The sequence below is a fragment of the Balaenoptera ricei genome, chromosome 5, assembly GCF_028023285.1.
Source record: "Balaenoptera ricei isolate mBalRic1 chromosome 5, mBalRic1.hap2, whole genome shotgun sequence".
Lineage (NCBI taxonomy): Eukaryota > Metazoa > Chordata > Mammalia > Artiodactyla > Balaenopteridae > Balaenoptera > Balaenoptera ricei.
The window spans coordinates 38643537-38656090 of NC_082643.1; the positions used below are offsets into that span (position 1 = coordinate 38643537).

General features: G+C 36.3%; 1 protein-coding gene across 1 annotated transcript; it reads left to right on the plus strand.

Annotated features, from left to right (window-relative positions):
• The first annotated feature begins 233 nt into the window (after positions 1-233).
• On the plus strand, positions 234-1832 carry NPY2R (neuropeptide Y receptor Y2). The gene has a single exon (XM_059923963.1). The coding sequence runs from the start codon at positions 244-246 to the stop codon at positions 1396-1398; it is 1155 nt and encodes a 384-aa protein (XP_059779946.1). The 5' UTR covers positions 234-243; the 3' UTR covers positions 1399-1832.
• The last annotated feature ends 10722 nt before the right edge of the window (positions 1833-12554 follow it).

Sequence of the window (12554 nt, forward strand, 5' to 3'; positions counted from 1 at the left end):
CATTTTGCCTTCATAATATACATTTCAAGGATCTGATTTAATTCATCCATATTTGTGAATAGACTTATTAAAGGGTCTACTTTATTGAAATGTTCTACTATGTGCAACTTTAGGGATCAGAGGACAGGTACTTTGAGCCCCAACCAAAATGAAACCAATCCATTTGTGATATTCCTTGCACCCTTGAGTTTTCCTCGTTCCATATTTGTTCATTTTTTAAATTGTAGATTCTTGTGCTAGTTGATGAAAATGGGCCTATTAGGTGCAGAGGCTGATGAGAACCAGACAGTGGAAGAAATGCAAGTGGAGCAGTTCGGTCCAGGGCACACCACTCCTAGAGGGGAGCTGGCCCCTAACTCTGAGCCGGAGCTTATAGACAGCACCAAGCTGATTGAGGTACAGATCGTCCTTATATTGGCCTATTGCTCCATCATCTTGCTTGGGGTGATTGGCAATTCCTTGGTGATCCATGTGGTCATCAAATTCAAGAGCATGCGTACAGTAACCAACTTTTTTATTGCCAATCTGGCTGTGGCGGATCTTCTGGTGAACACCCTGTGCTTGCCGTTTACACTTACCTACACCTTAATGGGGGAATGGAAAATGGGTCCTGTCCTATGCCACTTGGTGCCCTATGCCCAGGGCCTGGCGGTACAAGTGTCCACCATCACCTTGACAGTAATTGCCCTGGACCGGCATCGTTGCATTGTCTACCACCTGGAGAGCAAGATTTCAAAGCGAATCAGCTTCTTGATTATTGGCTTGGCTTGGGGAATCAGTGCCCTTCTAGCAAGCCCCCTGGCCATCTTCCGGGAGTATTCACTGATTGAGATTATTCCTGACTTTGAGATTGTGGCCTGTACTGAGAAGTGGCCTGGTGAGGAGAAGAGCATCTATGGCACTGTCTATAGTCTTTCCTCCTTATTAATCCTGTACGTTTTGCCTCTGGGCATCATCTCTTTTTCCTATACTCGTATCTGGAGTAAACTTAAGAACCATGTCACCCCTGGAGCTGCTAATGACCACTACCATCAGCGGAGGCAAAAAACCACCAAAATGCTGGTGTGTGTGGTGGTGGTATTTGCCGTCAGCTGGTTGCCGCTCCATGCCTTCCAACTTGCTGTCGACATTGACAACCAAGTCTTGGACCTGAAGGAGTACAAACTCATCTTCACTGTGTTCCATATCATTGCCATGTGCTCCACCTTTGCCAACCCCCTTCTCTATGGCTGGATGAACAGCAACTACAGAAAGGCTTTCCTCTCAGCCTTCCGCTGTGAGCAGAGGTTAGACGCCATTCACTCGGAGGTATCTGTGACATTCAAGGCTAAAAAGAACCTGGAAACCACAGAGAACAATGGGCCCAATGATTCTTTCACAGAGGCTACCAATGTCTAAGGCAACTGCCATGTGAAAATATATGGATGAATTCTGACCAGAGCTGTAAACCTGGTTGAGTGGGGTGTGCAGGTGCATCCTCATTTCCCATTTTAAGGAAGCATCTGAATGGAAGCATCTGCAGTGTAATTCATGGAAAACTGGTTGGCAGAGTCTAGTAAAAACACTCAAATTCAAAGACAAGGCAACAAAACAGTTTGCTTACAGTTGCTTAGATTGTAGGTTGGATTATGAATAAAAGCAGAGAGAAATGGTTTTGACTGTTTCCCAGAGTGAAGGAAACGTGAACAAGGAGTTGGTGTTATCAGCATTGCTAAGAGGTGGTGGGTAAAAAAGTTGACTTTAAAATCACATTAGGGCATAGAATGAGGATGACGTATAATTCACTGCTCCCCCCTCATCTGATAAAAATGCTGCCAACACCAATTCCTTAGAAAGCCACAGACTCTTCTCTATTGTATTTTGCCTTTTTGTTATTCTTGCTATGGACTAAAACCATCAGAGAACACTGCAGGTAAATGTTACCAACTATTTGAATGGCTTCAAGGAAATAAACTGAAATTTTCTATGTAATTAGTGTTTTGGCAAATGATGGGGGAAATCTTTACCACCCAGTTAGCCAATTGTTTTTTAAAACCAAATGCACATTTAACGAAAAGTTTCTTCAACTTAGAATCAAAGGCTGAAATTCTCAGAGAAACGTAAACCATCATTTAACTTCTCATTTCAACTTGTCCCTGCTTTGTATAGTTACTATTTGGATAACAAATAAGCATGCCACACAATACTTTTAATCATTGCTAATTGTTATAACTTTTTGAACACATATTATTCCTATGTTGGAGCTGAGTTTGTCTTCACTAAAAATTAAATCAGATTAGGAAATAGTTTTGTGGCATTTTGTAACATTTTGCAGTTATTTGTAAGCAGTTTTTGCACAGGTACATACTCTAATGTGTTTACTGCAGTGTTATTATTATTTACTTTTGAAATTCATCTTCCATGGACCCATCCGTGATTCATAAAACAATGTAATTTCATCAAAATGGAACCCATCTGGTAAGAACTATTAAAAACATTACATTCATTCCACTTTAAAAATGTTCAGTTTGGACCAGTTTCAACATAAGTTATCCTCCTTTCAAAATAATTAGCTATATTTTTGGATAACTTCTGAATATATACATAATAAAATTTTACTGATAAATAGTGGAACATAGATGCTGTAATACTTTTCTTTTAATGATTTTGTGAGTACAATTTTTATTTCAGTATTATCCAACCAAAGATGCTTAAAAACCTATTACATTCATGAAAAATAATTGAGATATTAAAACAGCTGTACTTCTTTGAATGCTCTTAATGAAGTTTCATTGTAATCATATTTTTTATAAGTATGACTGAATTTGTGAATAGATTCCTTAAATTTTAAGTAAATTCAGCATGACTGTTGCATTTAGTTATAAACATTAACTTTGTGAACAGGAGCAACTTATTTTATGGATACATTTGAAATTCATATTATGGCTCTTACTGAATTATTTTCATGCTAGAAATAAAAGACTGGTCTTAAAGTAGACTGCACTTTTGGAATACTGAAAAAGAATGAAAACAATGGAAGTTAGATTAAGTGTAAGACTGAATAAGAAGTTGACAAATAATGTATATCTGTAACATATAATTGAATAATTCATTTTTCTCTTGGACCTGGCATAACTGTCCCAGAAGAAGCTTTTTGTCTCTTAAATAGCAGTTACTTTGCTTAAGATGCTAATAGATAATTGTGCTCAAAGATTTTTTTTTTCCTCTTGGAGAATTCTTACACTGTAGGAAATGTGCATGCTACTGTATCACATGTTGTCATAGTAAATTATTAGAATCCAATTAATATTTGTGATCTAATTAATTATGTTAACTCATTAATAAAATGTCTTTTATGTAGTGATTTTGTCTGTTGAAATAAAAAGAATTTGGGAAATTAGAGAAATGTGTGTTAATTTATGTCAGAGTTCCTGTCCAAGATGAGATAGCCTTTGACACAACTAAAGAAAGGGAAATCATGGTGGCTCCTGCACAGTTAGTCTAGTGCTCTCTCCAGTCTGTACATGAACTTGAGTCAATGGACTCATTCCTGTGGCTGCAGGTATAATCCATATTCTGACAATGCCTGGATATACCTCTATTTTCAGACCTGACCTTTCTTCTGGACGTCAAACCTCTATCAGCCCACTTGACGTGCCCACATAGTTTCTCACCAGCAGATCAAACCCAGTGTGTCTAAGTCAGAACCTGCCATTTTGATCCACACCCCACCCCACCTCCACTTTGTTTTCCTGTATTACCTGTCCCAGTCATGACACTGCTATCCACCCAGTTCCCAAAAGTGTAAGCACTTTGGAGTCACTCCTGTCTCTTCTGTCTCTTTATCACACATGTCCAATTAATTCTCACATTTTGTGCTAATTCCTAGATGTTTCTTGAATCAATTCACTTTTCTCCATCCCTGTGCTCCCCACCATAGTTCAGGCTGTGATTATCTCCCTAGACCCTTATATCTCTCATCTGGTTTAATGTAGCAACTTCTTATTGTTCTTTCTATATCTCATCATTTTCCTATCCAATCCAACTTTGCCCACTAGCCAAGTGATTTTTCACAAAACTCAAATTTTATCAAATCACTTTTCTCCTCATCATTCTTATGCCAAAATCTTTCTATGACTTAGAAGGATGTATAGTACCTCTTTGTACCTATATGTTCTACCCCTTGCAGATTCTCTCTTTTTCCAATCTTTGTTACATATGGAGCATATGAAGGCAGGGGACCAGGACTGTTTTAATCACTGTGGTACTTGCAGTTCCTGGCACCAAGTAAGCGCTCAGTAAATATCCATCAAGGAAATTGAATTGATGAGTCAAGTAAATATTAAAGCAGATTTGAAGATACATCCATAAGGATGTAAACGATAAGCTACATGATAGGAAACCAGCTTTATTGTACAACTTGTAGAAAAGTAAGGTTTTAGCTATTCTGGAATCCAGTAAAGATGTATATTTGTCCAAGATTAGATTGGTTTTATTTTTTTGAAGGCCATTAAGGATAGACATTGGCATAGTTGAAGGAGCTCTATAAATAGATTCCACTTATGGCTCACTCAGAATTATTTAGAACCTTGTACAAGGGAAGCATGTAGCAGCCAGTGAAGTCTATTAGTCATGATTCAGATAGCTAAGGAGAAGTGATCACAGGTATTTCCAGCAAAAAGTCATTTAATACAGGAAATTAAAATCTTGCAAAACCATTGGAGGAACTGGAAAAGTGAAAGTTAGGAAAAGCCTCCACTGACATTGAGGAAACAAGGAAGTGCAAAATTGCAGGAAACCACAATGAATATCTACAGCAGCAATGTGGACAATACACAGGAATAAGCATAAATTTTTATCTGTGAAAATGTTATTGCCTCCTGCTAAAGCCACTCTCCTGCCCATCCCTCCCATAGACTCAGTAATGTCTTTTGTTTCTCTTCTGCTTTCCAAAATTCATGTGAGTATCTCTCACTTGTGAAATACAAATCAAGCCTTGCTGGCAGGGATTTGGGGAAATGTAGTTCTTAGGTTTCCAGACCCTACAATACAGGCGAGAGCTTTGAATGGAGAATATGGTGCTTAATTGCTGTCCAACAATCTGGCAATCTTGAGAACTGCTCAAATGGTGCAATTTCTAGTTGCAACCACTTTCTCTCCTTCTCTGTACCTCTGGGTTCTTCAGAGTTGCAGTGATGCAAGTTAACTATGCCTTTTTTTCTTTTTTCTCTTATCCAGGCCAATGTGTTAAAGATACTCTTTAAAACTGGCCTATTAGTACCGGTGGACTAAGGAGTAAAGTACCAGTAAAGACCATTTTGGAAAGGAGGAAGAAAGATTTATACCAAGACTTTAAAAACAACAATCTAAAAACCACACAAGGATATACATTCTGAGTTAGCTTCCTAGGATGAGCAAAGGAAATGATGTTTCAGGGAGAAAATAATTTTAAAATTTTCAAGTTCACAAGATGAAATATTAAATTATAAGGCAACAAAAGATAAAGAGTTTACTTTTCCTTAAGAAAACAAAGACTAAAGAAACACAAAAATAGTGGAGAATACAAACATTTTCATGATTATGTCTTATGACATTAAACAAAGGTAGGAATTTTATTTAACAAAGGGTTACTAAGGGTTGATTTGTGAAGATTTATAAAAGACACCTGTCTGTTAGACCATTGACCTTTTTCTGCCTTGGTACACTGGTCAGATGTCCATAGACTTTATAAGTTTTCCTGGGTATGGAAGAGTTTATAGGAAATACTGCGAGTTATGACATTCACATGTTATCTGTAACTGCAACTCTTTCTTTTCAGTTTGTGAATGTGTAAGTGAATGGAAGTAAACAGGAATGACTAATCCTGAATCTACTCTCCTTTATAAACAAATTATTACCAAGTTTAAACACTTTAACAAATTACTTGCAAAACACAACATATGCTACAGGTGTGAGTTGTCACATTAAAATTTAAACGTGCTGCATTATCTTCAAAAGAAATAAAGAAAAAGCAATTGAAGATTTTAAATTTGTTTTTTGCCTTTCTCATAGGAAAGTAACATACATTGTAAAAAAAAAAAAAGTACAGATATGTGTATATGCACAAATACACACATTTAATTACAAACAAAATCACCTTGATGTACATTATCATTCAATATTGTATATTGCCTGTGTATAAACCGTCCAACTGTGTAACAGTGGTTATTAACCTTTTTCCATATGACACACGATTCCCACCAGGGCCCTGTGAAAGTATTTACCAGTGGCCTGTGGGTGGTACAGGGTGAAGAGAGTGGGGGAATGCATTTTGGAATGTGAACAAAAATAATTTGGGTATAAGCTGTTCTGCATAAAAGCTCCTTGGTGAGAGTTACCAACCAGTTGATAATCGAAGATGATACATATCAGACTGGTGCTTATCATTTTGAACACCAACACATTTTAAAATGTCATCTATTAGGATAGAATAAGCTACAATCAGCCTCTAAGTACACATAGATCTGTTGTGCAATTATTCCTGTTCTCTGATAGAAGAAAATCAGAGTCTTGTTTTGAGAATGCAATTGAAGGGGAGAGAAAAGTGGATTCAATGGATGTATTTAGAGTCAGGACTGCAGAGTGCATTGTGTATATTAAGTTGGAACCAAATACCATCAGTCAAAATAGACCTACAATTATATCTGGATCCCATCAGACTTGACCATATTGAGGGATGTAACAACAGGGTCTAGGGGAACAGAGATAATGTAATTTTAGATTCACTGAAGTAATAATAAGAGAGGTTTGACACTGAAGGATTTTTTCTGCCTTTTTGTTCCAGGAAAAATGATTTACTGGAAGTAAAATCTTCCTACTTACTACTACAAGGACAACTCCATATAAACAGTTTTTGTCAAAGGCACAAAAAGCCTCACAGTACACTTAATAGCTTATGACCTCTAAAGCTCCACAGGAGATACACAAACCTGGTTTGTCTCCATTATAAGGATTTTACATTTACTTTCTTATGTTTAGCTTAAAAGTCTAAAATTAGATGGAGGCATTCCTTACCTAGGAAGACCTCATGAGAATTACTTATAACTGTCATTACATTCCAAGACAAAATGAAACAGATGATTATAGTTATGAGCATTCATTAAAATACAGGTCCCAGCAGCTTTTTTTTCTTTTAGTGGATATAATTTAAAGTATACTAATGGAATTTTGGAACTTTTGATATTGTGATGTGGTGCTATGCAAAAACATAGTTGAGCATACACTTTGAGCAGTTTTGCTATTAGTGCTAATCACTTGTACTGATAGATTATTCACCATCTCTTACTGATTACACTTTGCCCACCAGCACATTTTTACAGGTATGACTGTGCAACAGAGTTATGTCGTCCTTGCAGAAAACTCATGGTGTTCAACAAATTAACAGCATTCTTTACAATATCTTCTGTTATTCCCAAGCGTAAGTCCCTCTCATGAGTTTTCTCCTGTTGTCCTCCTCCCCAGTTCTGTTTTCTACTGACAGAGATTGGCTGGAAGGACAAGTGAGGTGAGCAGGGTTCCAAGGAGCATGTAATATACTCCATAATGCCGGGAAGACCAGTGGGTGAATCTGCATCAGGCAATGCTTAAAGCTGGAGAGTCGGGAGCAACAGCCAATTTCAAGGGAGCAGTCTTAAAGGGGTCATGGAACTAAGCGTCAGCATCTGGACAGGGCCTGGACCAAACCAGGAAGCAGAAACTGTGAGAAGACAGGGAGGCAGGAGCAAAGTAATAGCTGCACCACTGTGGATAGCAATGCTAAGTGAAGGGTCCTGGACAAAGGTGGAAAATCTTAGATAAGCATCTCCTTATGTAAACTGCATATACTCATGACAGCAACACTCACTCCTTTTAGTTAAAATAATCTGCAAGCTCTCATAACTCTCTAGAAGAAAACATTTGTAATTAATTATCAGATTTTTTTAAATAGCTGGGAGTTCATTCATTCAACACATAATTACATAAGTTTACTGAACCTTAAAATAGTAAATTCTTGTGATAATTACTTCCTGCTTTTCACATTCGGAATGAGGTGTATGAGAGAGAGTGCTCTCTGTGGAGAGAGGGAGACATGGAGGGGAAAGAGCAGACAAAACATTCTAAAGAAAAGGGGCAGAAGACCCCCGATAGTTTCCTGTTTGCCTTCATTGTGTAGATCAAATAGGTATCAATTCAGTGGAAGATTCACTGAATTTCTGCAGCACTGCTGAACTCCCAGCCAGCCCCAGCACTCAGTCAATACCTTACCATTTTATATTTTAATTAAAGTAAAATCTACAGTTAAAGGCACAGATTTAGGTACATAATTCCATGCATTTTGACAAGTGTATACACATATATAACCACTTACCTCAATCAAGATATAGATGATTCTCATCACTTCATAAAGATCCTTCATGTTCATTTCCAATCACCTCCACCCTATTCCAATAGCAAGCCATAGATTGATTTTGTCTATTCTTCAACTTCATACAAATGGAAACATAGACTATGTATTGTTTATATCTGGCTTATTTTACATAATATAATGATTTGGAGATTCATCCATTTGTTGTACATTCATTCATTTTTACTTTATTACTGGGTCATGTTCAGTTTTGTGAGTACACTACAATTTATTTATCCATTCTCCTCTTGATAAACATTTGGGTTATTTCAGGGTTTTGGCTGTTATGACTAAATCTGCTATAAATTTTCCTTCCTAAGTCTTTTCATGAACATATATTTTTATGTCCCTGAGGAAAATACAAGCAGCTGAATTACTAGGTCATGGAATAGATATATAGTGAACTTTATATAAGAAACTGCCAAAGCATTTTTCAAATGGGAGTTACACTCCCACTTAAAAAAATATGAGAGATCCAGTTCTTCCATACTTTTGCAACATTTGGTGTTGTCAGACGTTTAAATATTTTCAATTGTAGTGGAAATCCCATAGTGCTTTGGATTTGCATTTATCTGATGATTAATGATGTTGATCATGCCTATTCATCATTCATATATCTTCTTTGGAAAAGTCTATTCTTTATTCATGTCTACTGTACATTTTTTAAAATTGTATTTCTTTTGTTTTTTATTGAATTGTGGATCCTTATAAATTCTGGATATATACTGAATATAAACTTGATATATTCTCCCAAATACATGTATCACAAATGATTTTTCCCAGGAAGTGATAAAAGTTTTTAATTTTGATCAAATTCAATTGATCATTTTTTCTTTTAACATTAGTATTTTTTGTGTCCTCTCTGAGAAATATTTGCTTGCCCCAAGGCCAGAAAGATATTCTGTTTTCCCAGAAGATTTACAGTTTTACCTTTCACATCCATGATTCATCTCAATTAATGTTTGTGTTTGGATTTATTTATTTTTCATATCTTTATCTAATTCTTCTGGCACCAATCATTAAAAAGACTTTAATGAGAAGCAAGAAGAACTAAAATCCTGCAGCCTGTGGAACAAAAACCACATCCACAGAAAGATAGACAAGATGAAAAGGCAGAGGGCTATGTACCAGATGAAGAAACAAGATAAAACCCCAGACAAACAACTAAATGAAGTGGAGATAGGCAACCTTCCAGAAAAAGAATTCAGAATAATGATAGTGAAGATGATCCAGGACCTTGGAAAAAGAATGGAGGGAAAGATTGAGAAGATGTAAGAAACGTTTAACAAAGACTTAGAAGAATTAAAGAACAAACAAACAGAGATGAACAATACAATAACTGAAATGAAAACTACACTAGAAGGAATCAATAACAGAATAACTGAGGCAGAAGAATGGATAAGTGACCTGGAAGACACAATAGTGGAATTCACTGCTGTGGAAAAGAATAAAGAAAAAAGAATGAAAAGAAATGAAGACAGCCTAAGAGAGCTCTGGGACAACATTAAATGCAACAACATTTGCATTATAGGGGTCCCAAAATGAGAAGAGAGAGAAAGGACCCAAGAAAATTTTTAAAGAGATTATAGTTGAAAACTTGCCTAACATGGGAAAGGAAATAGCCACCCAAGTCCAGAAAGCACAGAGAGTCCCATACAGGATAAACCCAAGGAGAAACATGCCAAGACACAGAGTAATCAAATTGGAAAAAATCAAAGACAAAGAAAAATTATTGAAGGCAGCAAGGGGAAAATGACAAATAACATACAAGGGAACTCCTATAAGGTAACAGCTGATTTCTCAGCAGAAACTCTACAAGCCAGAAGGGAGTGGCATGATATACTTAAAGTGATGAACGGGAAGAACCTACAACCAAGATTATTCTACCCAGCAAGGATCTCATTCAGATTCGATGGAGAAATCAAAAGCTTTACAGACAAGCAAAAGCTAAGAGAATTCAGCACCACCAAACCAACTCTACAACAAATGCTAAAGGAACTTCTCTAAGTGGGAAACACAAGAGAAGAAAAGGACCTACAAAAACAAACCCAAAACAATTAAGAAAATGGTCATAGGAATATACATATCGATAATTACCTTAAACGTGAATGGATTAAATGCTCCAACCAAAATACACAGGTTTGCTGAATGGATACAAAAAGAAGACCCATATATATGCTGTCTACAAGAGACCCACTTCAGACCTAGGGACACATTCAGACTGAAAGCAAGGGGATGAAAAAAGCTATTCCATGCAAATGGAAATCAAAAGAAAGCTGGAGTAGCAATACTCATATCAGATAAAATACACTTTAAAATAAAGAATGTTACAAGAGGCAAGGAAGGACACTACATAATGATCAAGGGATCAATCCAAGAAGAAGATATAACAATTATAAATATATATGTACTGAACATAGAAGCACCTCAATACATAAGGCAACTGCTAACAGCTATAAAAGAGGAAATCGACAGTAACACAATAGTAGTGGGGGATTTTATCACCTCACTTACACCAATGGACAGATCATCCAAAATGAAAATAAATAAGGAAACAGAAGCTTTAAGTGACACAACAGACCAGGTAGACTTAATTGATATTTATAGGACATTCCATCCAAAAACAGCAGATTACACTTTCTTCTCAAGTGAGCATGGAACATTCTCCAGGATAGATCACATCTTGGGTCACAAATCCAGCCTCAGTAAATTTAAGAAAATTGAAATCATATCAAAAATCTTTTCTGACCACAATGCTATGAGATTAGGAATGAATTACAGGGAAAAAAATGTAAAAAACACGAACACATGGAGGCTAAGCAATACGTTACTAAATAACCAAGAGATCACTGAAGAAATTAAAGAGGAAATCAAAAAATGCCTAGAAACAAATGACAATGAACACATGATGATCCAAAACCTATGGGATGCAGCAAAATCAGTTCTAAGAAGGAAGTTTATAGCTATACAACTCTACCTCAAGAAACAAGAAAAATCTCAAATAAACAGCCTAACCTTACACCTAAAGGAACTAGAAAAAGAAGAACAAGCAAAACCCAAAGTTAGCAGAAGGAAAGAAATCATAAAGATCAGAGCAGAAATAAATGAAGTAGAAACAAAGAAAACAATAGCAAAGATCAATAAAACTAAAACTGGTTCTTTGAGAAGGTAAACAAAATTGATAAACAATTAGCCAGACTCATCAAGGAAAAGTGGGAGAGGACTCAAATCAATAAAATTAGACATGAAAAAGGAGAAGTTACAACAGACACCGCAGAAACACAAAGCATCCTAGGAGACTACTACAAGCAACTTTATGCCAATAAAATGGACAACCTGGAAGAAATGGACAAATTCTTAGAAAGGTATAACTTTCCAAGACTGAACCAGGAAGAAATAGAAAATATGAACAGACCAATCATAAGTAATGAAATTGAAACTGTGATTAAAAATCTTCCAACAATCAAAAGTCCAGGACCAGCGGGTTTCACAGGTGAATTTTATCAAACATTTAGAGAAGAGCTAACACTCATCCTTCTCAAACTCTTCCAAAAAACTGTAGAGGAAGGAACACTCCCAAATCATTCTGTGGGGCCACCATCACCCTGAGACAAAAACCAGACAAAGATACTACAAAAAAAGAAAATTACAGACCAATATCACTGATGAATATAGATGCAAAAATTCTCAACAAAATACTAGCAAACAGAATCCAAAAACACATTAAAAGAATCATACACCATGAGCAGGTGGGATTTATCCCAGGGATGTAAGGATTCTTCAATATATGCAAACCAATCAATGTGATACACCATATCAGCAAATTGAAGAATAAAAACCATATGGTCATCTCAATAGATGCAGAAAAAGATTTTGACAAAATTCAACACCCATTTATGATAAAAACTCTCCAGAAAGTGGGCATAGAGGGAACCTACCTCAACATAATAAAGGCCATATATGACAAACCCACAGCAAACATCATTCTCAATGGTGAAAAACTGAAAGCATTTCCTCTAAGATCAGGAAAAAGGCAAGTGGGTCCACTCTCACCACTATTATTCAACATACTTTTGGAAGTCCTAGCAATGGCAATCAGAGAAGGAAAAGAAATAAAAGGAATCCAAATTGGAAAAGAAGAAGTAAAACTGTC

Bases quoted from the DNA above. Each gene is read 5' to 3' on its own strand.
- NPY2R (XM_059923963.1), top strand. From the start codon at position 244: ATGAAAATGGGCCTATTAGGTGCAGAGGCTGATGAGAACCAGACAGTG.